Source organism: Cherax quadricarinatus, chromosome 41, assembly GCF_038502225.1.
Source record: "Cherax quadricarinatus isolate ZL_2023a chromosome 41, ASM3850222v1, whole genome shotgun sequence".
NCBI lineage: Eukaryota > Metazoa > Arthropoda > Malacostraca > Decapoda > Parastacidae > Cherax > Cherax quadricarinatus.
Window position 1 is genome coordinate 14,771,977 of NC_091332.1, and position 27,253 is coordinate 14,799,229.

General features: G+C 38.8%; 1 protein-coding gene across 7 annotated transcripts in view; it reads left to right on the plus strand.

The window, feature by feature from the left end:
- Alg-2 (Apoptosis-linked gene-2) overlaps nt 1-27,253 on the plus strand; it is a 52,543-nt gene that overhangs the window by 20,500 nt on the left and 4,790 nt on the right. For 5 of the 7 annotated variants that reach the window (XM_053786848.1, XM_053786850.1, XM_053786853.2 and 2 more), the window contains exons 4-5: nt 1,717-1,882; nt 6,885-6,987. In XM_053786848.1, coding sequence (XP_053642823.1) covers nt 1,717-1,882; nt 6,885-6,987 — 269 coding nt within the window. Of the gene's footprint in view, nt 1-1,716; nt 1,883-6,884; nt 6,988-15,223; nt 15,364-27,253 lie in introns of all 7 variants that reach the window. The other 2 variants (XM_053786849.1, XM_070093028.1) reach the window with 1 other exon arrangement.

The following is a 27,253-nucleotide window of genomic DNA, read 5'->3' on the forward strand; positions in this document are numbered from 1 at the left end:
ATTCAGGCCTAATAAAAATACTAATGATGCTATTATACACATGCTAGAACATATATACACTGCAATAGAGAAAAAAGAAGTCCCACTGGGGATCTTCATTGACTTACGTAAAGCTTTTGATACAGTTGACCATGACTTGCTCCACGTAAAATTGTCACACTATGGTATAAGAGGGCACTCCCTCAACTACCTCAAGTCATACCTCAGCAACAGAAGCCAATATGTGTATGCAAATGGGGCAAACTCTTCTGCACAACCAATTACAGTTGGTGTCCCACAGGGAAGTGTCCTTGGCCCTCTTCTCTTTCTCCTATACATAAATGACCTACCAAATGCTTCGCAATTACTCAAACCCACACTATTTGCTGATGACACAACATACGTCTTCTCCCACCCGAGCCCAGTCACGCTAGCCAATACTGTAAATACCGAATTACAGAAAATATCTACCTGGATGAGTAACAAACTTACACTAAACATTGACAAAACCTACTTCATTCAGTTTGGTAACAGAGCTACAGATGTCCCTCTTAACATAATGATAAACGGATCACCTATCACAAAGCTAACAGAGGGAAAATTCTTAGGAATCCACCTTGATAATAGACTCAAATTTCATACACATATACAACAAATTTCTAAGAAAATTTCCAAGACTGTAGGCATACTATCGAAGATACGGTACTATGCTCCACAGTCAGCCCTCCTGGCCCTATATCACTCTTATTTACCCCTATCTCACCTATGGAATTTGTGCATGGGGCTCAACAACAAGTAACCATCTCAGACCACTAATTACCCAACAAAAGGCTGCAGTTAGAATGATAACAAATTCTCACTACAGGCAGCACACTCCACCAATATTCAATACACTCAACCTACTCACCATACAAAACATCCATACTTATTACTGCACCTATTACATACATAGAACACTCAACTCTGATATTAACCCTCCCCTCAAACATCTCCTTGCCAACCTCAACAGAACACATGACCATAACACAAGGCACAGATCACTCTTTGATATTCCTCGTGTCCATCTCACGCTATGCAAAAACTCAATGCACATAAAAGGCCCTAAAATCTGGAATTCATTACCTGTAAATATAAAAGAAACACTACCTGTTTATAAATTCAAGTCTCTTCTCAAAGATCACTTACTCACCCAAAACCAAATAAATACTGAATAACTGAACCTTATAAATTGTATATCTTAAATGTTTCTCACAATTATATCACATAAATGTTAAACCTAAAACCCAATCTAACTTTATTATTTTTTAAATACACTACCTAACAGAATACTCCATTCTACTGAATTTACAACAATGCATGCAACCATATGACCTGTCTTTGTAATACTCACTTGTGATTTATAGTAATCTGTTTACATTAATGTTTTTCACTGATTTCATCATTGCTTAGTTAATCTTAAGTTAATTTTAAGCCAGCCCGTAATGCTATGCATAGTATAAGTGGCTTTGGCATGCTGCTCTTATCTGTATTTTTTTTGTACCTCTGTATGTGTGCTCAAATTATAAATAAATAAATAAATAAATTTGCTTACCAGCCTATTCTCAGGAACGGAACCCCATCATTAAGTGAGGAGAGGCTGTATTAACTTCCTTGTCGAAGGTAATTAATAATAAAAGTTTTTTTATACTGAATATATTTATAGTCTATATTAATGATGGTAATCTAACAAATTTCCAGGAATGTTTGATAAAAAAGGGTCAGGCACAATCACATTTGAAGAGTTTGGAGCATTATGGAAGTATGTGACAGATTGGCAACAGTGTTTCAGGGCCTTTGATAGAGACAGTTCTGGTAATATAAGTAAAGAAGAGCTCAAGACAGCTATTACTACATTTGGATACAGGTGAGGCTGGACGTACAATTGGCATTTTATGCTGAAATATATGTTTTATATAAAGGGAAGAGGGACAAAAGAGAGTGTAAAAATTATAGGCGTATGATAAAGTGGATAGGGGAGCAATGTGGCAGATGTTGCAAGTACTATATGGAATAGGTGGTAAGTTACTAAATGCTGTAAAGAGTTTTTATAAGGATAGTGAGGCTCAGGTTAGGGTGTGTAGAAGAGAGGGAGACTACTTCCCGGTAAAAGTAGGTCTTAAACAGGGATGTGTAATGTCACCATGGTTGTTTAACATATTTATAGATGGGGTTGTAAAAGAAGTAAATGCTAGGGTGTTGGGGAGAGGGTTGGGATTAAATTATGGGGGAATCAAATACAAAATGGGAATTGACACAGTTACTTTTTGCTGATGATACTATGCTTATGGAAGATTCTAAAGAAAAATTACAAAGGTTAGTGGACGAGTTTGGGAGTGTGTGTAAAGGTAGAAAGTTGAAAGTGGACATAGAAAAGAGTAAGGTGATGAGGGTATCAAATGATTTAGATAATGAAAAATTGGAAATCAAATTGGGGAGGAGGAGTATGGAAGAAGTGAATGTGAGGAGGAGTATGGAAGAAGTGAATGTTTTCAGATATTTTGGAGTTGACGTGTCCGTGGATGGATTTATAAAGGATGAGGTTAATCATAGAATTGATGAAGGAAAAAAGGCGAGTGGTGCACTGAGGTATATGTGGAGACAAAAAACGTTATCTATGGAGGCAAAGAAGGGAATGTATGAAAATATAGTACCAACACTCTTATATGGGTGTGAAGTTTGGGTTGTATAGGCTGCAGCGAGGAGGCGGTGGAGATGTCCTGTCTAAGGGCAATGTGTGGTGTAAATATTATGCAGAGAATTCGTAGTGTGGAAATTAGGAGAAGGTGTGGAGTTAATAAAAGTATTAGTCAGAGGGCTGAAGAGGGGTTGTTGAAGTAGTTTGGTCATTTAGAGAGAATGGATCAAAGTAGAATGACAAGAAGAGTGTATAAATCTGTTGGGGAAGGAAGGCGGGGTAGGGGTTGTCCCCGAAAAGGTTGGAGGGAGGGGGTAAAGGAGGTTTTGTGGGCGAGGGGTTTTGACTTCTAGCAAGCGTGGATGAGCGTGTTAGATAGGAGTGAATGGAGACAAATGGTTTATAGGACCTGATGAGCTATTGGAGTGTGTGCAGGGTAATATTTTGTGAAGGGTTTCAGGGGAAACCAGTTAGCTGGACTTAGAGTCCTGGAAATGGGAAGCACAATGCCTGCACTTTAAAGGAGGGATTTAGGATATTTGCAGTTTGGAGGGATGTCTAAACTGTCGTATCTGAGTGCCGCTGCAAAGACTGATTATGTACGAGTGATGGTGAAAGTGTTGAATGATGATGAAAAAATTTTCTTTCTTTTTGGGTCACCCTGCCTCTCTGGGAAATGGCCGACATGTTAAAAAAATATATACATATATACAATCAACTATATTTACTGAAAGTAAATTTCTAAGTGCTATTTGGTGGAACTTTTGTAAAATATTAGTGTTACAGGACAGTAGTTATTGTTACTGTAAACCAGTTAATCCTCATTTAGCAGTTCCCTTCAAGGTAGGTCCCTTGATGCTATTGAATTGATTTCAAGCCAAGAAATTGGAGCTTCCCTGCTTTGGATTAAACCCAGTTACTTCTCATTTCCCAAGTAGTTACTGTATAGTTATTATGTACTATTATCTGTCTAGTTTTAAGTAGTTACTATGTATTAGGATTAGTCTACCTGAAATGCCCCAGCTTGATAGTGGCTTTCTTTGTACTTAGCAAACCAAAATTATAATTACACATTGTAACCTTTACAAAGACATAAACCTTTATATCTTACTGTGTGAATCCTTAGGGCCTTAGCACTTTCCTATGAATGTAATGATTTAATAATAATAATATAGATGAGTTACAGTGAGTACAAGAGAAATGAGTATTATTAGGTAATGCTATATGGCTTTAAAAAGTCTAGTAGAGAATAATTACAATATTGAATTAGTTTATAAAAATTACAATATTACAATAGAACAATTTGAAACAATTTACAATATGATGTATTACAATTTAGTACCATTTAACCCTTAAACTGTCCAAACTTATTATTTTAAGTAAAAGTGGCATTACACAGCAGTGTATGATGCTGCCATGGTTGTTTAATACATTTATAGCTTTATTAAAGAAGTGAATGCTAAATTGTTGGGAAGATGTGAGGGCATGAAGGATAATCAGTCTGATATAAATTGGGAGTTACCAGAGATGCTCTTTGCTGATAACTAAGTGCTTTACAGCTTTTTTTTGAAAAGGAGTTGTAAAGGATGGGTGGAGGAGTTTGTTTCAAAAGTGAAACAGAAATGAGTAAAACCATGAGATTAAGAAATTAGATTGGAGGAAGTGAATATAGTGAGATATTTGGGAGTAGATGTGTCAGCAGGTGGGTTTATGAAAGATGAGGTTAATGATAAAAGAAGGATGAGAAAGAAAGTAGCTGGAGTGTGAGGAGTACAGAAAGGCTAATTTATCAGTAGATGCAAATGGAAAAATGTATCAAAGTATAGTGATACCAATACGTACTTGTATGAGTGTGAGGCATGATCTTTTGAATGCTGGAGGCATTGGTTATGTGAATATATGCAGAGAATAAAGAATAGCAGAAGAGGGGTTGTATTGCTTGGTCATTTAATAAAAATTAAAGAACATAGCTTGACAAAGAGAATACAGTACAGTACGGTTTTTGTATGCCCTAGTTTGTATGTAAAACTAAAGTTATTCTCTATAAAATGTATTTTTTGTTAATATTTTTGTGTGTCTGGAATGGATTAATTGGATTTACATTATTTCTCATGGGAAATATTAACAAAAAATATATTTTATAGAGAATAACTATAGTTTTACATTCAAACTAAGGCATATGAAAACCACTGTTCCACTATATATAAATCTGGGGTAGACGGAAGCTGGTATAGGGGACTCCAAGGAAGGGTTGTTAGGATGTTTTGAGAATTAGGAACTTGACCAAGCATGTGGGAAAAAGGTGTTTTTGAGATTTGATATGCTGTTGTGTAAGGTAATACAATATATTATGAATCTATAAAAGGATTCAAGGGAAACCAATTAGCTAAGGTCATGTTGCCTTAGTGGGAAATGTCTATGTTAGCCCTTTCAGGGTCCAGACCCCTGATCTGAAAATTGCTCTCAGTCCAACAATTAAAAAAAAAAAATCTTATGATACGATAGAGAATCTTTCCAAAGGTAATGAAACCAAAAGTATGAACTATGATGAAGAGCTTAGGAAATTATGCTCTCACAAAGCTAACAGTCTTGGCGATATTTATACATTAACAATTTTGCCCACTTTGAGTCCTATTTTACACCAATTCCATTGTTCCAGTCAACCAGACTCATAGCTATTTTGCTAGTATTTCTTCCATTCTGTTGATTGATTACAAGAAACTACCCATTTACCTATTTCAGCCACCCAATAAAGTGATCAAAAATTGGTGATTTAGCCAGTTTCACACAAAATTTAAAAATTGCCAATATAAAAATAAGGTCCAGAATAAACACTGTAGACATTCCTTGCACTAAAACAACATTTCCTTTCTTAATTAGATATGTCCCCAGGCCTCTCCTATATTACACTTGCTTTCAATTTTTAATTTTTATTCACACAAAAAACAGAAGATTTACCGGTATGCAGACTACTGCACTATTGTAATATAATTGTACAAATAGTTGGAGTGCTGTTGGAGTGTGAGCAAAGTAACATTTATGAAGGGGTTCAGGGAAACCGGCAGGCCGGACTTGAGTCCTGGAGATGTGAAGTACAGTGCCTGCACTCTGAAGGAGGGGTGTTAATGTTGCAGTTTAAAAACTGTAGTGTAAAGCACCCTTCTGGCAAGACAGTGATGGAGTGAATGATGGTGAAAGTTTTTCTTTTTCGGTCCACCCTGCCTTGGTGGGAATCGGCCAGTGTGATAATAAAAAAAAATAGTGCCAGCGCATTTGTGAACGCATACTAGACTGATCAGTTGGACGTGTATTGGACGAGTAACATAATTTGTCCTCTGGAATATTGGCAAAAATCAAACATTTCTGCTACTTTGAGCTCAATTTCAAGCTGCTTTCAGTCCTGAAACCATTCAGAATCATCTCTATTTCTGTAATATATCATCCATTCTGTCAATTGATACCAAGAAACCAAGAATACAATAATAAAAACCATTTGAAAACACACTGCAAAGTCACTATTTTAAGCCAAATTCATGGTCATTTTTTTCCCCATCATGCACTGTGTAGGGCAGGGTTTTTTTTTTTTTATGTGGTGCTCACTCGCTGCATAGACCCATTCTCTCATATCTAGGCCCAGATTTACTGTTACTGATATCTGATTGAGCTGAGCTCATTGCATAGTTCTGTGGCACAGACCCTGAACTCAAACCCATAGTACTACTGTACAGACCTTGAAGTGGTTAAACTAGCCAATATGTTTAGTATGTTTTTTTTAATGCTGGGTGTCTCCCACCAAGGTAAAGTGACTCAAAAAAGAAACATTTTCACCATCATTCACACTATCACTGTCTTGCCAGAGGCTTGCTGATACAACAGTTTAGATGTCACTTTAAACAGCAGATATCCCAAACCCCTCCTTTAGAGTGCAGGCACTTTGCTTCCCACTTCCAGGACTTGAGTCTGGCTAACTGGTTTCTTTGAATCCCTTTATAAAATATTACTCTACTCATACTCCAACAGCTCGTCAAGTCCCAAAAACAGATCGTCTCCACTCACTCTTATCTAACACACTCACGCATGCCTGCTGTATGTCTAAACCTCCTTTACCCCCCTCCCTCCATCCTTTCCTAGGTAGCTAAATTACAGCTTATTGTGAATGTTGTCAAAAAAAAAAATGAACTGTTAAGTGGAATATGGTTTATAATTTTTAATACTGTATTATATGTTGCAGGTTTTCAGATCAGTTTTATGATGTGCTGATGAGGCGTTTTGACAGATCTGGAAAGGGTGTAATCCATTTTGATGACTTTATACAGTGCTGTATAGTACTTCATGTGAGTATAAAAGCCTAAGTTTTTTAAAACACTTTTTTTTTAACATCCTGTACAATTACATATGTCCCTCATTTTATGCTGTAGATGCGCTCCAAACCCATGCCATCAATACTTGATTCTACATAAGAAGATCCAGTGGTTCTATCACTCAGTGAAGAAGGCCTTGCTTAGCCATGCTTTGAGGTTGGCCTTCCACCAAATAATGGGCAATATGGTTTTTGTCTTTACCCTTTTAAAGCACTGGGATTCTTGAAGTGATAAGCAAGCATGGGCTTACATTGAAAGTCATCTGATGCATTACAGCAAAGCAAGCTGAAATGGTCTTTCACAGCCTTGAATCCAGGAGCAATTTTCTTGTTTGCTGATGTTTGTTGTAGATGGCATTATCTTCCAGAGCAAACCTGTCTCATCAGCGTTAAATACTTGCTCACATTTGTAGTCACCCTCAGAGATAATGTTTGCTAACTTGACCAGAAACTTTTCTGCAATAGCATGGTCAACAGAGGCATTCTCCCCTCATTATATTGTGCTGTGCACTGAGTATTCTGAACCATTTAAGCCATCCACAACTAATTGTTAACTCACACACTGTTTTATAGTATATTAAGGCATTTTATTTAATAATAAGGCCATCAAGTGGAACACCTTTCTTTGTTTTTCAGTCCACACATTTAGTAAACTTTGTTATATTTAGCTGTAATGACTTGTACCTCATTCTTTTTACTGTGCCACAATGAGGTTTACTTGCTGCACATGCTTTTATCTTCAGCTCCTTTTCTCTAATTGAATGAATTATTAATTCTCCAATGCCAAACTTGCTTACCCTCTCCATGACATGATTACCTACAGTTTTTTCAAAATGGGCATAGTTTCATGCTCGATTTTCTTCCTTGCTTCACCAGCTATACCTTCACTTCGTTTGCATGCCATGATAAATATCCAGAGTTGAAATGGGGTGATGTAAAGAAAGAAAACTGGGTGATGAGCACAGAGCAACAATCATAGGGTATGCATCCAGGTAAACTGACTCATATAGGATGCTGTTTATTTTCATTCCTTCACCCTCCCTGACACCACCACCACATTGCTAAAACAATGGAGTTGTTCAATGTTTAGTGGGGGGAAGGGGAAAAGAGTCTTCTGCCTGCAAGGTGAGGTGCTCCTTAACCCCTTGACTGTCACAACCCCCAATCCTGAGGTGCCTCCTGGTGTAAAAAAAAAAAAAATTATTTTTTCTTATGAAATGATCGACAATCTTTTCCCGATTGTAATGACACCAAAAGAACAAAATTTGATGGAAAACTGACGGAATTACACTCTCGCGAAGTTAGCGACTGGCGATATTTACAAATTGGCGATTTCGCCCACTTTGAGCCCTATTTTCGGCTAATTCCAGTGTTCCAGTTGACCAAACTCATAGCTATTTCTTTAGAACTCCATTTTTTCTATTGACTGAGTACAAGAAACTGCCCATTTACCGATATCAACTACCCAATAACGTGGTCAGAATTTTGCAATTTGGCCAATTTCACGAAAATTAAAAAATATGACAATTTCAAAATAAGGTCCAGAATGAATAATGCAGACATTCCTGGCTCTAAAATAACATTTTCTTTGTTCATCAGTCACATCTCCAGGCCCCTCTGATATTACTCTTGCTTTCTATTTTGAATCTTTATTCAAACAAAAAATAGAAGATTTACTGTTATGCAGACTACTGCAATATTGTAATAATTGTACAAATAATGTCAACCCATTCATGACTGCATATTAGAATGGCTAGTTGGACATTTATTGGAAAATGACATCATTTGTTTACTTTTGAACATCAGCAAAAATCAAACATATCCCCTACTTTGAGCTCCATTTCAAGGTTCTTTTCATAGTAAAACCAATCAAAATCACCTCTATTTCTATAATATGTTTTCCATTCATCAAATGAGACCAAGAAAATGAGAATACAACCATAAATATTATACAAAAATAGACCACACAGTCAGCATTTTAATTAAAAAAAAACGGTCGGAGTTTTTTTTTCTCATTATGCACTGCGTGCTGCAGGAATTTTTTGTTATACGGTGCACGCTGAGCACACAGACCCATTCTCTCACATGTGGGCCTACCAGCCTTGATTTGAAGCCGCTAGAATTTATGAGTATATACACGTCAATTATAATTATAATAATCAAAAAGAAGTGCTAAGCCACAAGGGCTATACAGCGCTGCAGGGTAGGGAAGGAAGCGAGGGTATCGGGCGGCAGAAGGGGGGAGGGATGATTAGTAGGTTACAGAAAACAGCGGGGCAGGGGATATACACGTCAAACACGGTGGCTTGTAAGATGTATATATACGACTGAGACAGTCAAAGGGTTAACAGAAATACACATAGAGCATTTCTATTGGAAATGAAAAAATCAAATACTGAAAACACAATCACTGACAGTGCAGTGTGTGTACTCACCTATTTGTGGTTGCAGGGGTTGAGTCATAGCTCCTGGCCCTGCCTCTTCACTGATTGCTACTATGTAGCAATTAGTGTGTGTTTGTGTGCATGTGCGCGTACATACGTTCTAACCTGTTTGTGATTTCAGGGGTTGAGTAACAGCTCCTGACCCCACCTCTTCGCTGGTCGCTACTAGGTTCACTCTCTCCCTGCTCCTTGAGCTTTATTGTACCTCTTCTTAAAGCTATGTATGGATCTTGCCTCCACTACATCACTCTCTAGATTGTTCCACTTCCTGACAACTCTATATCTGAAGAAATACTTCCTAACATCCCTGTGACTCATCTGAGTTTTCATCTTCCAGGTGTAACCCCTTGTTGTGTCCCATCTCTGAAACATTGTCCCTATCCACCTTGTCAGTTCCTCTCAATATTTTATGTCATTATCATATCCCCCTATTCCTCCTGTCCTCCAGTGTCAGGTTGAGTCCCCTTAACCTCTCCTCATAGGACATGCCCGTCAGCTGTGGACTAATCTTGTTGCAAACCTTCACACTTTCTCTAATTTCTTGATGTGTTTATCCAGGTGTGGGTTCCATACTGGTGCTTCATACTCCAAATATGGGTCTGACATACATGGTGTACAGTGTCATGAATGACTTCTTACTTAGATGTCGAAACACAATTCTCGATTTGCCAGGCGCCCATGTGCTGCAGCAGTTATTTGGTTGATGTGAGCCTTAGGAGATTCTTTTCCTTGAGTGAGTTTTTCAGCCTTTGACGTCTTAGGCTGTACTCTGTCTGCGGTCTTCTTTGGCCTTCCCCAAGCTTCGTGACTTTGCATTTGCTGGGGTTAAATTTCAGGAGCCATTTGTTGGACCAGGCTTGCAGCCTGTCCAGATCCCCATGTAGGCTTACCTGATCTTCGTGCACTTGTATTCTCCTCATTAGCTTCACATTGCCTGCAAACAGGGACACCTCTGAACCTGTCCCTTGCATCATGTGATTCACATATACAAAAAAACAGCACTGGACGTTGGACTGACCCTTGTGGAATCCCACTCAACACATGCACCCACTGACTTAACGTTATGTACTGACACATTTCCTTCCTGTTAGGTATTCCCTGATTCGCTGCAGTACTTTCCCTGCTATTCGTGCCTGCTCCTCTAGCTCTTTAACCAGTCTCTTGTGTGCTACTGTGTTAAAAGCCTTCTTACAGTCCAAGAAGATAGTCTATCCACCCCTCTCTCCCCTGTCTTACTTCTGTCACCTTGTTGTAGAACTCCAGTAGGTTTGTGATGCAGGATTTCCCTTCCCTGAATCCGTGCTGATTGTCATGTATGAGTGCATTCCTTTCTACATGCTCCACCACTTTTCTCCTGATGATGATCTCCATAACTACATACTGTACTATACTTGTCAGTGACACAGTCTGTAGTTAAGTGCTGCCTGTCTGTCCTGTTTCTTAAAAATCAGGACTACATTTGCTGTCTTCCACACCTCAGGAAGTGTATCTGCTACCTCTCTCAGAACTCAGAGATATTATATGGGTTCACTGCCTTTGAGGTATTTAGCTCTCATAGCAGTTTCTTCACCTCCTCGTTCGTTGCGTGCAGTGTGTCCAGTACTTGATAGTGTACCCTACCACTACAGGTTGCTGGAAGTCTCTCTCTCTCTCTCCTGTGAATACCTCCCTAAATTGTGAGAGCTGAGCTCCTCGCATACTTCTCGGTTGTTCCCTGTGAGCTCTCTTCCTTCCTTCCTCGGCCTGATTATCTGGTCCTTTACTGTTCTTTTCTTCCTGATTTTTTTTTATTATCACACTGGCTGATTCCCACCAAGGCAGGGTGGCCCAAAAAAGAAAAACTTTCACCATCATTCACTCCATCACTGTCTTGCCAGAAGGGTGCTTTACACTACAGTTTTTAAACTGCAACATTAACACCTCTCCTTCAGAGTGCAGGCACTGTACTTCCCATCTCCAGGACTCAAGTCCTGCCTGCCGGTTTCCCTGAACCCCTTCATAAATGTTACTTTGCTCACACTCCAACAGCACGTCAAGTATTAAAAACCATTTGTCTCCATTCACTCCTATCAAACACACTCACACATGCCTGCTGGAAGTCCAAGCCCCTCGCACACAAAACCTCCTTTACCCCCTCCCTCCAACCTTTCCTAGGCCGACCCCTACCCCACCTTCCTTCCACTACAGACTGATACACTCTTGAAGTCACTCTGTTTCGCTCCATTCTCTCTACATGTCCGAACCACCACAACAACCCTTCCTCAGCCCTCTGGACAACAGTTTTGGTAATCCTGCACCTCCTCCTAACTTCCAAACTACGAATTCTCTGCATTATATTCACACCACACATTGCCCTCAGACATGACATCTAAACTGCCTCCAGCCTTCTCCTCGTTGCAACATTCATCACCCATGCTTCACACCCATATAATAGCGTTGGTAAAACTAGACTCTCATACATTCCACTCTTTGCCTCCAAGGACAAAGTTCTTTGTCTCCACAGACTCCTAAGTGCACCACTCACCCTTTTCCCCTCATCAATTCTATGATTCACCTCATCTTTCATAGACCCATCCGCTGACACGTCCACTCCCAGATATCTGAATACATTCACCTCCTCCATACTCTCTCCCTCCAATCTGATATCCAATCTTTCATCACCTAATCTTTTTGTTATCCTCATAACCTTACTCTTTCCTGTATTCACATCTTCCTGATGTGGCTGTATAACATCTTTGGGTCAGATTTGGGTTTTGATTATATGTTGTTCTCCTTTTGACACTTGGCTTCTCTCCTAATCCATGCATATTCAGTTCTGGCTCTTCAGCTCAGCTCCCTGTTTTCCTGAGTCCTTTGCTGTCTATACTTTTCCCATGCTCTAGCATATGTGGTTTTGGACTCTCCACACCTTTGGGTAAACCATGGGCTCACTCTGGTCTTCCCACTGTTTTTGTTGCTCCTTGGCATGAACTTTTTCTCTGCCTCCCTGTGTGTGTGGGGGGGGGGAGTTAGTTATTTGTGTGTGTATGGGTGAGATGAATACACACATACACTGTATATTTATGTATCTGCAGTATGATTGCAAATTATGCAAAGATCCCATGAGAAAGATAATAAAAATGAACTACAGTCTTACAAGAGTATGTACTTGAATAAATTCAATAAATGGAGTTATTGATGTATTATGGAATATAATGCAGATAAGTATACATTACTAAAGTTAAAAAGAGACTTTTTTCTCTTTGGGCCACCCTACTTCAGTGGGATACGGCTGGTTAGTTGAAAAAACTAGTTCTACATAATGAAAATGGGAGAAAGAAATAACAGGCCAGATGGAAACTAGGGCTTGTGTGGTAAAATATTAAAAGTACCTGTTGGAGTGCAATTTAGAAGTCATCATGAGCAAAACATTGCCACCAGTAGATCATATAAATGAAATCATGAGAAACTCTTATATTGCACTAGCAAAGTTTAAAATAGTGTTTAGGTGTGTAGTTTTCCGATGTATATGCGTACATTGAGTATTCAAGGTACAGATGACCATTTGGTAAGTGATGAATAACTTTTGCACTGTATTTATACTAGGTAAATTTATTGTTCTCCATGGGGGAAGTGGAACAGAATTTTTCCTCTGTATGCCATGCATGTCGTAAGAGGCAATTAAAATGCTGGGAGCAAGGGGCTAGTAACCCTTTCTCCTATATAAATTACTAAATTTAAAAAGAAAAACTTCAGTTTTTTCTTTCTGGGTTACCCTGCCTCAGTGAGATGCGGCTAGTTTGTTGAAAAAAAAAATATTGTTGAATATTTTCTTTTTGGAACTGTCTGCTCTTGTATATTTAATATACTGAAACCCTGTTGAATGCTGCCACTGTAATATTCTCAGAGCCTGGAAACCCACCCCAAGAGTGCAGCATGCTATATGTACAGTATTATATTTATTAATTTTTCAGGTTAACAAATACAAGTTTTTTCTTACTTTTCATATGTTAAATACAATATTTTATTGTAAATGTAATGTACTGTACTGTAGTTAGGAAAGCATTTTTTTACCTCGTTGACAGTCTCCCACCAAGGCAGGGTAACACAAAACAGGAAACTTATTTATTGGATTTACTATATGTATTTATTTATGTTGTACTATACTCTTCAGGAGTGCATGCAGACGACAGGCAGCCTTAACGCTTTCACTGTTATGACCCCCAAAATTATGAGTGCTGGCAATTTTGTAATTTAAAAAAAATCTTGAATGGTAGAGAATCTTTTTCTAAAGGTAGTGAGACAAAAAATACAAAATTTTAGGGAAGACTTATGGTATTGTATAGGCACAAAGTTGGTAGTCTGGGTGCAATTTACACATCAGCGGTTTTAACTACTTTGAATCGTACTGTAAGCCAATGCTCAATTCGACCAAATTCCTAGCTATTTCGGTAGTATGTCTTCTGTTTTATTGAGCACAAAAAACTGCCCATTCAGATACCAGAATTAACCTAAAAATGCACAGGTCAGTAATTTGGCCAGTTTATACACAAATCAACAAATTCCAGTTAAAAAACACTCCAAAATAAGCACGTAATGCATTCCATCTACTAAAGTAACCTATCCTCTGTTCATTAATCACATCCCCAGGCCTCTCCTATATAATGCTTGCCATCCATTTTGAATTCATCAGACAAAAAATCAAAGTTTTACCCTATTTCTTGGATAATGAAACATAACAAAGAATGATTGATTGATTGTGGTTTAAGACGTCCCAATAATTAAAGCAGACCTTGTAAAAACCCATAAAGCAGACTAGGGCCTTACCCTTCCTCAGGAAAAATCACCAAAAATTAAATTTCTTTTATTTTGAGACATACACTAGTATGTCATCCATTATACTAGATGATACAAAAATGTAAGCTCAGAAGTGTGCTTTTTCCATCATGCATTACATGGGGCAGGATTTTTTTTTATACTGCTGTTTAGTCTAAATATTTCTGAGGCTTCTGCATACAGCTAAATTACAATTGCTATAAAAACAAAAGTATGCAAGAAACAAATATACTTGCATGGAAATGTATGGAACATTTTGGAAATAGAGGAGGCATTGTGCTACAGAACCAGATAAGAATTTTTTTTTTAAGGTACCTGTACTATTCCTTTAAACTTAGAAATTTTTTCTTGGCTATTCAGGATTTCTGTTTGTTAGTTATTAATGAAAACTTGTCATTGTGTATTTTCTGATTAATTGTCACTTGTATACAAATTCTTAACACTTTAAATGTATGTCCTTTTAATGTGGATTTACTATGGAGAATCAAAAGATTCTCACACAGGTACAAGTTTTGTTGTACATCATTGATGTATCCAGTGTTTGAAGATTGTTTGGACCAGCCTAGTAACCTCCAGAGAAAGATAAGTCACTACAGACAGTGGATAATCTCGTGTGTGCCGTTGGAAAATTAGTTTGACTTGTATTTTTCCTTTTTTGGCAACAGTGGCATTTTCACTTGTTAGCTTATTAGATGCTTCTATGTTTTGCATACACTGTTATAAATAAGAATGGATGGTGTAAATTTGACGACTAAAGTATTTGGTGTTGCACAAAATTTATACTGTAGGGTCAAATAAAGCACAGAATGCCATTGATGTAATCAATTTTTTGTAGGTATCTGCCATTTCTTGCTGTCTTCACATTAATTTTTGTGCACCAGCGTAAATACGTTTAGAAATACAGTACTGTATATATATTTTTAATGAAGAAATTTGCTCCCACTCTTCCAGACATTGACAACAGAATTCCGTCAACATGATCGGGAGCAGAATGGAACTGCCACGTTTTCTTATGAACAGTTTATGTTGATCATGGCAAAAGTCTTATAAGGTTGAGAATTTCAGTGGTGTTAAGATGGCTTCTGTTACATGTATGTTAAGCACAGTTTTGAGCATGTTTAGTATAACTCGCTCTTAAAATTAAGAGGGTGACATTAGTAAAGCACAGCCAAATAAATAAGTGTTCCATGTTGATGAGCACTATGCTTGCAATAAGCTCTGTAAAAACCAATATTGTATACAGTACTTAGGATTGAGGTCATGCCAGTTTCTAAAAACATCAGAGACCTGGTCAGTATGCCTATTGATTAATACACATATAACCCACACAGGGGAGAAAGAAACTTGTGACAACACTTCGATCCAACTTGGACCATTAACTAGTCCAAGTCAGACCGAAACATTGTCATAAGTTTCTTTCTCCTATGTGTGGGTTATTTGTGTATTGTTCCTGTCACGTGTTGTGCCTTTTTGTTTTTGTCTGTTGATTAGTAATGATGAACCGGCTCCACTGATTTTGACTCTTAAATATTTCCTTTTTTCTTCTCTGTTAAACTACATATTTTTCAGATCACCCTACCAAGGCAGGGTGATCTGAAAAAGAACACTATCATTCGTTCGAGCACTGTCTCCTCGGAAGCATGCTGACACCACAACTTGGACGATCCTCTGAGCTGCAACATCTCCAACCCTCCTTCAGAGTGTAGGCACTGTATTTCTCACCTCTAGGACTCTAGTCTGGCTAGCTGGTTTTTCACTAAATCCCTTGCTCTCACTCCAGCACCATGTAAAATCCTAAAAAAAACATGCCTACACTGTTATCAAATATGCTCACACAAGCCTGTTGTAAGTCCAAGTCTCTAGCACTCAAAACCCCTTAATTCCCCTCCATCCAACCCTTTCTGGGATGACTTGTACACCACCTTCCCTCCACCCCAGATTAATATGCCTTCCTAGTCATCCTCTGTTGCTCCATTCACTTTGAAAACAGCGCCGTCCACCCTCTGAATAATACTTTTGGTAATTTGACACCTAATCTCCAAGTTCAGAATTCTCTGCATAATCACACCACACATTTCCCTCAAACATGACATCTCTACTGCCTCTAGCCTTCTCTTTAATGCAGCACCATTTAAAACCCAAACTTCAATCCCATATAACAGTGTTGGTACCACTGTACTCTGGTATAGTTTCCTTTTGCCTCCCTGATGCTTCAGTGCACCACCCACCCATTTTTTTCCCCTCATTAATTCTTTGGTTCACCTCATTGTTCATAGTCCCATCAGTCAACAGTATATACAGTTCTGTATGTATAAAAGTATCATCCCTTTTATGATTTAATGCTTACCTTGATTATTATAATATTGTATTTTGTGACTTATTAGACGCATGTTTTTTCCATAAAATGTCTCCAAAATCCACCCTGTGTCCTATAAACTGAAGGTCAGTGATGAGAGCAGTAAGTTTGGGGAGGAATGAGCAAGGTAACTTTTATGAAGGGATTCAGGGAGATTGATTACCAAGACTTGAATCTGGGATGTAGGAAGTACAGTGTCTGCATTCTAAAGGAGGGGTAGGGATTTTGCAGTATATGGGTCATTTGAAATGTGATGTCAAGTGTATTTCTGGTAAGGCAGTGATAGAATGGATGATGGTGAATGTGTATTCTTCTTGGAGTCACCCTATTTCAGTGGGACATGAATGTTGAGGCCAAAAAGAAAATTCCATGTTTCAGAATAAATATAATTGCATTGGAAAAAATAGAAATGACAAAATTAACCCCAGGTATCAGAGACCTCTCCTACAAAGACAGGCTGAATGCACAAAATTTGCATTCTTCTAGAAAAGCATAGCATTAGGGGGGTATATGAGAATATGATTTAAGAATGCAAAAAGAAATCATAATACATAAAGGGCATATAGATGAAGTACTGAAGATCTGATCAAGATGTGATTTACACCAATGAATTCAGCCTGTATAAATTTAGATTTAAAAAGAGTTTAGGTTAAAAACATTGGTTTGGCAGTAGAGCTGTAGATGATTAGAACAAACTGCCAAGTTGCACCCTGAAGTAAACAAAGTACTTTGGATAGCTTTAAAAATTGGTTGGACAAGTACACAAGTGAAACTTTTTTCTGAAGGTATTCACGCCAAAAATACAATATTTGATGGAAAACGTATGGAATTATGCAGACACTAATTTGACGGTCTAGGCACAATTTACACATCAGTAATTTTGGCCAATTTGAGTCCTAATTCAAGTCAATTCCAGTGTTCAATTCGACCAAATTCTTAGCTATTTTGCTAGCATGTCTTCTTTTCTATTGAAAGATCACAAGAACTGTCCATTCAACTATTAGAACTATCATATAAAGTGCAAATAAGTCGGTAAATTAGCCAGTTTTACACAAAATAAACACTATACATTCCATCAACTAGCACAACCTATCCTCTGTTAATCACATCCCCAGGCCTCTCCTGTATTACGCTTGCCCTCCATTCTGACTCCGTCATCACACACAAAAAGATCAGTTTTACCCTGTTTCTTGAATAATAAAAAAGAAACAGGAATGACTGTTCATGGTTTAAGGTATCCCAATAATTGAAGCAGAACCAGTAGGGGGGTGTAGGTCAAGCCTTACCCTTCCTCAGGAAAATCATCAAAAATCAAATATTTCCATTACTTAGCTCTATTTCAAGTACCTGTACTTCCAGTCCTGAAACCGACCAGAATCATCTTTTTCAGTAATGTCTTCCATTCTGTCAGTTGATACCAAGAAACAGCCAATAAAAGCATAAAATTTCTCATAGAAAACACCTTCAAGTCACATGCACCACATGGAACAGGATTTTTTTTTTTTCATACTTTGTGCACGCACGCACACATACACACATCCGCACATGCACGCACACGTGCGCACACACACACAACGACTATGAAAACGACAACGACATAGCAGCGAAAGCCAAATCTGACCCGAAGCTGTTATACAGCCACATCAGGAGGAAAACAACAGTCAAGGACCAGGTAATCAGGCTAAGGAAGGAAGGAGGAGAAACAACAAGAAATGACTGTGAAGTATGTGAGGAACTCAACAAGAGATTCAAAGAAGTGTTCACAGGGGTGACAGAAGGGGCTCCAGAAAGACGGAGAGGTGGGGTACACCACCAAGTGCTGGCCACGGTACACACAACCGAGGAAGAAGTGAAGAGGCTTCTGAGTGAGCTAGATACCTCAAAGGCAATGGGGCCGGATAACATCTCTCCATGGTTCCTGAGAAAGGGAGCAGAGGCGCTATGTGTACCCCTAACAACAATATTCAATACATCTATCGAAACAGGGAGATTGCCTGAGGCATGGAAGACAGCAAATGTAGTCCTAATCTTTAAAAAAGGAGATAGACTTAAAGCACTAAACTACAGACCAGTGTCACTGACATGTATAGTATGCAAAGTCATGGAGAAGATTATCAGGAGAAGAGTGGTGGAACACCTAGAAAGGAATGATCTCATTAACAGCAGCCAACATGGTTTCAGGGGCGGGAAATCCTGTGTCGCAAACCTACTGGAGTTCTATGACATGGTGACAGCAGTAAGACAAGAAAGGGAGGGGTGGGTGGATTGAATTTTCTTGGACTGCAAGAAGGTGTTTGACACAGTTCCACCCAAGAGATTAGTGCAAAAACTGGAGGACCAAGCAGGGATAACAGGGAAGGCACTACAGTGGATCAGGGAATACTTGTCAGGAAGACAGCGGCGAGTCATGGTACGTCAGAGTGGGCACCTGTGACCAGCGGGGTCCCACAGGGCAGTCCTAGGACCAGTGCTGTTTCTGGTATTTGTGAACGACATGATGGAAGGAATAGACTCCGAAGTGTCCCTGTTTGCAGATGACGTGAAGTTGATGAGAATTCATTCGATCGAAGACCAGGCAGAACTACAAAGGGATCTGAACAGGCTGCAGACCTGGTCCAGCAATTAGCTTCTGGAATTCAACCCCACCAAGTGCAAAGTCATGAAGATTGGGGAAGGGCAAAGAAGACCGCAGACAGAATACAGTCTAGGGGGCCAGAGACTACAAACCTCACTCAAGGAAAAAGATCTTGGGGTTAGTATGACACCAGGCACATCTCCTGAAGTGCACATCAACCAAATAACTGCTGCAGCATATGGGTGCCTAGCAAACCTCAGAACAGCATTCCGACATCTTAATAAGGAATCGTTCAGGACCCTGTACACCGTGTACGTTAGGCCCATATTGGAGTATGCGGCACCAGTCTGGAACCCACACCTAGCCAAGCACATAAAGAAACTAGAGAGAGTGCAAAGGTTTGCAACAAGACTAGTCCCAGAGCTAAGAGGTATGTCCTACGAGGAGAGGTTAAGGGAAACCAACCTGATGACACTGGAGGACAGGAGAGAGAGGGGGGACATGATAACAACATACAAAATACTGAGAGGAATTGACAAGGTAGACAAAGACAGGATGTTCCAGAGATGGGACACAGCAATAAGGGGACACAGTTGGAAGTTGAAGACACAGATGAATCACAGGGATGTATGAAGTATTTCTTCAGCCACAGAGTAGTCAGGAAGTGATGTAGTGGAGGCAGGATCCATACATAGCTTTAGGCAGAGGTATGGTAAAGCTCACAGTTCAGGGAGAGTGACCTAGTAGCGACCAGTGAAGAGGCGGGGGCAGGAGCTTGGACTCGACCCCTGCAACCTCAACTAGGCAAGTACATCTAGGTGAATACGTACACACACACACACACACACACACACACACACACACACACACACACACACACACACACACACACACACACACACACACACACCGTGGAATAGCCTAGAAAGTGAAGTAGTGGAGGCGGGAACCATACATAGTTTTAAGGCGAGGTATGATAAAGCTCATGGAGCAGGGAGAGAGAGGACCTAGTAGCAATCAGTGAAGAGGCGGGGCCAGGAGCTATGAATCGACCCCTGCAACCACAAATAGGTGAGTACACACACACACACACACACACACACACACACACTTACACACAATCTTCAACACATCCCTGGAAACTGGGCAACTACCTGAGGTATGGAAGACAGCAAATGTAGTTCCCATTTTCAAAAAAGGAGACAGAAAAGAGGCACTAAACTATAGACCTGTGTCATTGACGTGTATAGTATGCAAAATTATGGAGAAGATTATCAGGAGGAGAGTGGTGGAGCACCTGGAACGGAACAGGAGTATAAATGCCAACCAGCACGGATTCACGGAAGGCAAATCCTGTGTCACAAACCTTCTGGAGTTTTATGATAAAATAACAGAAGTAAGACAAGAGAGAGAGGGGTGGGTTGATTGCATCTTCTTGGACTGCAAGAAGGCCTTTGACACAGTTCCTCACAAGAGATTAGTGCAGAAGCTAGAGCATCAGGCGCATATAACAGGAAGGGCACTGCAATGGATCAGAGAATACCTGACAGGGAGGCAACAACGAGTCATGGTACGTAATGATGTATCACAGTGGGCACCTGTGACGAGCGGGGTCCCACAGGGGTCGGTCCTAGGACCAGTGCTATTTTTGGTATATGTGAACGACATGACGGAAGGGTTAGACTCAGAAGTGTCCCTGTTTGCAGATGATGTGAAGTTAATGAGGAGAATTAAATCTGATGAGGACCAGGCAGGACTTCAAAGAGACCTGGACAGACTGGACACCTGGTCCAGCAAATGGCTTCTCGAATTTAATCCTGCCAAATGCAAAGTCATGAAGATAGGGGAAGGGCACAGAAGACCACAGACAGAGTATAGGCTAGGTGGCCAAAGACTGCAAACCTCACTCAAGGAGAAAGATCTTGGGGTGAGTATAACACCGAGCATGTCTCCGGAAGCACACATCAATCAGATAACTGCTGCAGCATATGGGCGCCTGGCAAACCTGAGAACAGCATTCCGACACCTTAGTAAGGAATCATTCAAGACACTGTACACCGTGTATGTCAGGCCCATACTGGAGTATGCAGCACCTGTTTGGAACCCGCACTTGATAAAGCACGTCAAGAAACTAGAGAAAGTACAACGGTTTGCAACAAGGTTAGTTCCAGAGCTAAGGGGAATGTCCTATGAAGAAAGATTAAGGGAAATCGGCCTGACGACACTGGAGGACAGGAGGGTCAGGGGAGACATGATAACGACATATAAAATACTGCGTGGAATAGACAAGGTGGACAAGGACAGGATGTTCCAGGGAGGGGACACAGAAACAAGAGGCCACAATTGGAAGTTGAAGACACAAATGAGTCAGAGAGATAGTAGGAAGTATTTCTTCAGTCATAGAGTTGTAAGGCAGTGGAATAGCCTCGAAAATGACGTAGTGGAGGCAGGAACCATACACAGTTTTAAGACGAGGTTTGATAAAGCTCATGGAGCGGGGAGAGAGAGGGTCTAGTAGCAACCGGTGAAGAGGCGGGGCCAGGAGCTAGGACTCGACCCCTGCAACCACAAATAGGTGAGTACAAATAGGTGAGTACACACACACACACACACACACACACACACACACACACACACACACACACACACACACACACACACACTCACTCACTCACTCACTCACTCACTCACTCACTCACTCTTTCACTCTCTCACTCACTCTCTCACTCTCTCTCTCACTCTCTCTCTCACTCTCTCTCTCACTCTCTCTCTCTCACTCTCTCTCTCACTCTCTCTCTCTCACTCTCTCTCTCACTCTCTCTCTCACTCTCTCTCTCACTCTCTCTCTCACTCTCTCTCTCACTCTCTCTCTCACTCTCTCTCTCACTCTCTCTCTCACTCTCTCTCTCACTCTCTCTCTCACTCTCTCTCTCTCTCTCTCACTCTCTCTCTCTCTCTCTCTCTCTCTCTCTCTCTCACACACACACACACACACACACATTCACTCTAAATCAAAATTTACTTATCACAGCATATCTGAAGGAGCTATGCTTAAAGTGCAGATCTACACAAGTAATACTAGCATCAATAACTTAGACCTATGTAAGAGACAGTGAAATGATTATGACTTAGAAATGTGGAATTGGTTGCATTTTACTGTTTATACCTTCTATAGAAAAGAGACAGGTTCAGTATGCACTAGTGGCTATTATTACATAACTCCAATCAGTCATACATTTCTTACACAGTTTTCTTAAGAAAAAATTAATCAGAATTTTGCTCTTAAATTTATTGTTTCTTTCTTGGTGCTATAGAAGTTTCCAGAGATGGGCAGTGTGGTCTTCTCCACAACATGTAGGGAAAGTATTCTGTGCCAGAGTAATAGCTTGCCACTTGAGTGAAAGATGGAAATACATCACAGAAAAGCAGATTGGAAACTAGCAGAAATACAGTAGCCTGAGGCATGATAGGGGGGGGGCCTTTTTTTTTATATATGAAGGGTTAGAAACTTTAAATGCCAAAATATAAATGCAAAACAGTATTTAAAACATTTAAGCAAATTATATATTGTAATTAAACATTTAGCTAATGTTATCCATGGAGGCAAAGAAGGGAATATACAAAAGTATAATGGTACCAACATTCTTATATGGATGTGAAGCTTGGGTTGCAAATGCTGCAGCGAGGAGGCGGCTGGAGGCAGTGGAGATTTCCTGTCTAAGGGCATTGTGTGGTGTAAATAGTATTATGCAGAGAATTCGGAGTGTGGAAATTAGGAGGAGGTGTGGAGTTACTAAAAGTATTAGAGGGCTGAAGAGGGGTTGTTGAGGTGGTTTGGTCATTTAGAGAGAATGGATCAAAGTAGAATGACTTGGAGAGTGTATAAATCTGTAGGGGAAGGAAGACGGGGTAGGGGCCGTCCTCGAAAAGGTTGGAGGGAGGGGGTAAAGGAGGTTTTGTGGCCTAGGGGCTTGGACTTGCAGCAAGCCTGTGTGAGCATGTTAGATAGGAGTGAATGGAGACGAATGGTTTTTGGGACTTGACGAGCTGTTGGAGTGTGAGCAGGGTAATATTTAGTGAAGGGATTCAGGGAAACTGGTTATTTTTATATAACCGGACTTGAGTACTGGAAATGGGAAGTACAGTGCCTGCACTTTAAAGGAGGGGTTTAGGATATTGGCAGTTTGGAGGGGTATGTTATATATGGTTCGAAACTGTTGTATCTGGGTGCCTCTGCAAAGACTGATTATATGTGAGTGAGCTGAAAGTGCTGAATGATGAAAATATTTTCTTTTTGGGGATTTTCTTTCTTTTTGGGTCACCCTGCCTCGGTGGGAGATGGCTGACTTGTTGGGAAAAAAAAAATTAGCTTGCTATCCAGATTTTGAAAGTTTCTCCCAATTTTTTTCAAATACCTGAAGGCTGTTTTAAACTATGCACAGCACCAGGGTGTGATAGCCTGCACTAACTAATGGTGACAGCAGAGTTAAAGCATTTATAGATATGCCAGGTAAAATTGGCTTAATTGCAGGTTTCTCAAGATTTAATTGGTCTGAATGAAAACCTGGAGGTCCTGATTTATAAATATACTTTATAGTATTCAGTGCCAGTTTTTACAGAGTTTATTGTACTATTGGAGTGCACAAGTTTAGAGGTAGTAGGTTATTTTTAATGGTCATGATATGACAGTTATAAATGTTACATTGTATTTAGTTTGAGTAGTTTTTTCATTTAGTTTTAATGTACATATTAAAATACATGTATATGCATTAGCTAGTTGTTACAGCCTTTGATTTGCATTCCTTTAATGGTTATGCATTCCAACTTTTCTATGGTGCTAAAGCCTTTACCTGTAAAAGTCTTGTTAAAACATATAAAGTTAAAACATAGTATTTTTTTTGAGCTCCAATTACCTCTTTTGAAAAATTTCATATCGTTGTTTTAAATGTTAAAATTCATGATATTTTAAAAAGTTAACTAGTTCTTATAACAAAGAATTAGAAAAGCATATCATAAATTGCATCAAAGTTTTATAAATTCCAAATGGGATTGAGCATTGTAGTCTTTTTTTTTTTTTTTTTTTTTTTTTTTTTTTTTTTTTTTTTTTCTTTTTTTTTGTGGATAAGAGGTGGCAGACCCTGTAGTCATAACTCATGTGAATTCATTTTATATCTTTCACAAAGTAAATTTTCACCGAGTTAATAAATTAATGCTATAAGAGCAATTATTACTTTCTCCAAATTTATTTACGTAAACAGCACAGGAGATTTAAGAAAGAAGACTAAAAATTCATAAGCTGTGGTTGACTTTTATGACTAGCCCTTTTTAAATTTGTTTTATAGAAGCCGCTATTTATCAGTGTACACAAACCACACTGATTAAATCATATTTTGAGATAGTAGAGTCCACAGTATCTCATATAGTTTAAAATAACTGTACAAATAAAATTTGTATTTGTTAGGTGGCATGTATTACAACAAAAATGGCAGATACTAGATGCAGAACAAGACTATTATAGGTGGTGTCATGCTGTGGGTGGAAACTTTATTAAGAAACAAGCTTTGGTAAAATTCTGCTGAGGGCAAAACTTCCATTATAATGAAGGCTTGGTCCATGCAGTGCCTTCCTACCATACTTGTAAATGATGACTATTTTTTTTGGTGTTTGTACTTTATCACTGATGAAACAGATTGTTGAACAGTAAAATGACATACCTAGAAGTTTTAGAAACTGCAACTAAAATATTTGTATTTGTAAAGTATTGCGATGTACTAAATGACATAAGTAAAAAAATAATATACTCCACATAAACCTGTCTTTAAGGATATTTGTTAAGTTATTTCTATTTTTCCAGTGACTCCTCTTTTTATGATTAAAGATGCATACCTGGAAACCAGTCTGATAAACTTCTTTTCAAACCACATCATTACAAAAGTGATACTATGTACTAAGTGTATACAAAGGATGACAGCCCTCTCATCTTCCACAAAATATGAACACTTGCCAGTGGGTTTGATGAGTTTAGTAAAAATGCCAACATTTTTGATAGCCTTCGTATTACTATAATTTTTCACTTTTTTTTTTTTTCTTTTTAAGGTTTCTTAAGGAATTTCAGTAATACTGTAATGCCATAAGAACCATATTTAAGGAAATATGGCTTCATAAATTTTTTACCACTCCATGGGGAAATGGAACAGAATTCTTCCTCCGTAAGCCATGCGTATCATAAGAGGTGACTAAAATGCCGGGAGCAAGGGGCTAGTAACCCCTTCTCCTGTATACATGCATTAATAAAGTTAAAAAGAGAAATTTTTGTTTTTCTTTTAGGGCCACCCTGCTTCGGTGGGATACGGCCAGTTTGTTAAAGAAGAAAATTTTTACCAGTGTTTGATAAGCAAAATTAAATCTGCCTACCTATAAAATGTTTATTGAAGTACAGTGGAACCTCAAATATCGAACTGCTCCCAACTCAACCAATTATATAAGTGTATTTTTGTAAGTGCTTTTATAAGTGTATTTTTGAGGGTCTGAAATTAACTAATCTAATTTACATTATTCCTGATGGGAATAAATTCGTTCGGTAACGGCACTCAAACAGCCTTCTGGAACGAAGAAAGTTCGATATTTGAGGTTCCACTGTAGTCTCAATATATTTCTCACACCCCAGACAATTTTTTCAATATCAATACTATTGAAGTGGCATTTAAGACCACATGAATTTTGGCAGCATTGACTATATTCAGTTGCTCAGCTGGGTTTTCACTAGATTTAATATTCTGTAAAATATCAGAGTGACGGTTTACAGCATTTTAGTTATTTCCTAAACATTTTTTTTTCTGTACCTGTGCCATAGTCTACTTGCTTTTCTTAACCTTCTGCAGTTTGTTTCTGTATTTGGTATTTGCAGTTTTCTTATTTTTAGTATTTCGTTTGTTTTTACTTTTAGATTTACCTGTTAGTCTTAACTTCACGTCTTGAATTTTACATAATTATTTTATAAAAACTGTAATTAAATTTTAACTGATAAACAGCATTCAACAATTGCTGTCATTGAGACATCGTATGACTAAGACCATCAATAGCAATTTTCCCCATTTCTCCTGTCACTTATGCTCTTTCTGTGTCCACCTGGGGCTCAAATTCCTTTGTTAAGATGGGGTATGTCACTGCCTAATCTTGGAGTTTTATGCCTTTGATACAGTTGCCCTTTCTGATATCATGTCTTCCTTGTTTATTAACATCTCCAACTCTTGCAGTGCATTAATTGGAATCCATCTTTCATTTCTTCCTTTTCCTCAGATGTTTCACATTTATTGTTAGCTTTCTTGCATCTTTACTAGAAACACTAGTAATATGTATTTTTTTTTTACACAAGGGTTTTAGTCATTCCAGTGTTTTGGACACTGAATTTGCACATTCTGCAGCTCAGAACTTGATAACCATCTGACAGCTCCCCCTGTTCTATCTGGCAAGGTTGCTGACAGCATTAATGATGTACATTGATGACCAACACTTTTTTTTATTTAAAAACCATAACTGGTTTTATAGCTAATCTCATGGTAGACTGTTCTTGCATGATTATGCATTGATCATGCCAGAAACTTATATTGTCATAAAGTGGATGGGTGCCCTACTCCACTGTGTGAAGCTTAACTGAGATCATTGTCACACATGTTTCTCTTTATCATTGTGTGCCAACTTTATTTTCAGACCTGTTTTATTCTTCAAGGGTGTCTTGATGTTAGTGAAGAGCCACTTTTTCCAAGGAATTAAAAGTTAATCTTCCCTTCCTTGTATCAAACCTGATTATTTCCCATTCTTTTAGTTCTATACAACCCTTTTGGGCTTAGTGCTTCCCCATAAATGTAATTCAGACCACTTTTCACATCCTACTGTATTTACTCAGTCTTTTTCTCCCCAAAAAATGCTGCCTTTAAAGCATGTGTCATCTCTGACTTTTTATCAGAAACTGCCTTGCTACATTGCCTTTTATTACTACATTTAAAAATTACACATGGTAACTAAATAAATGTATAAAGAAGACACATGT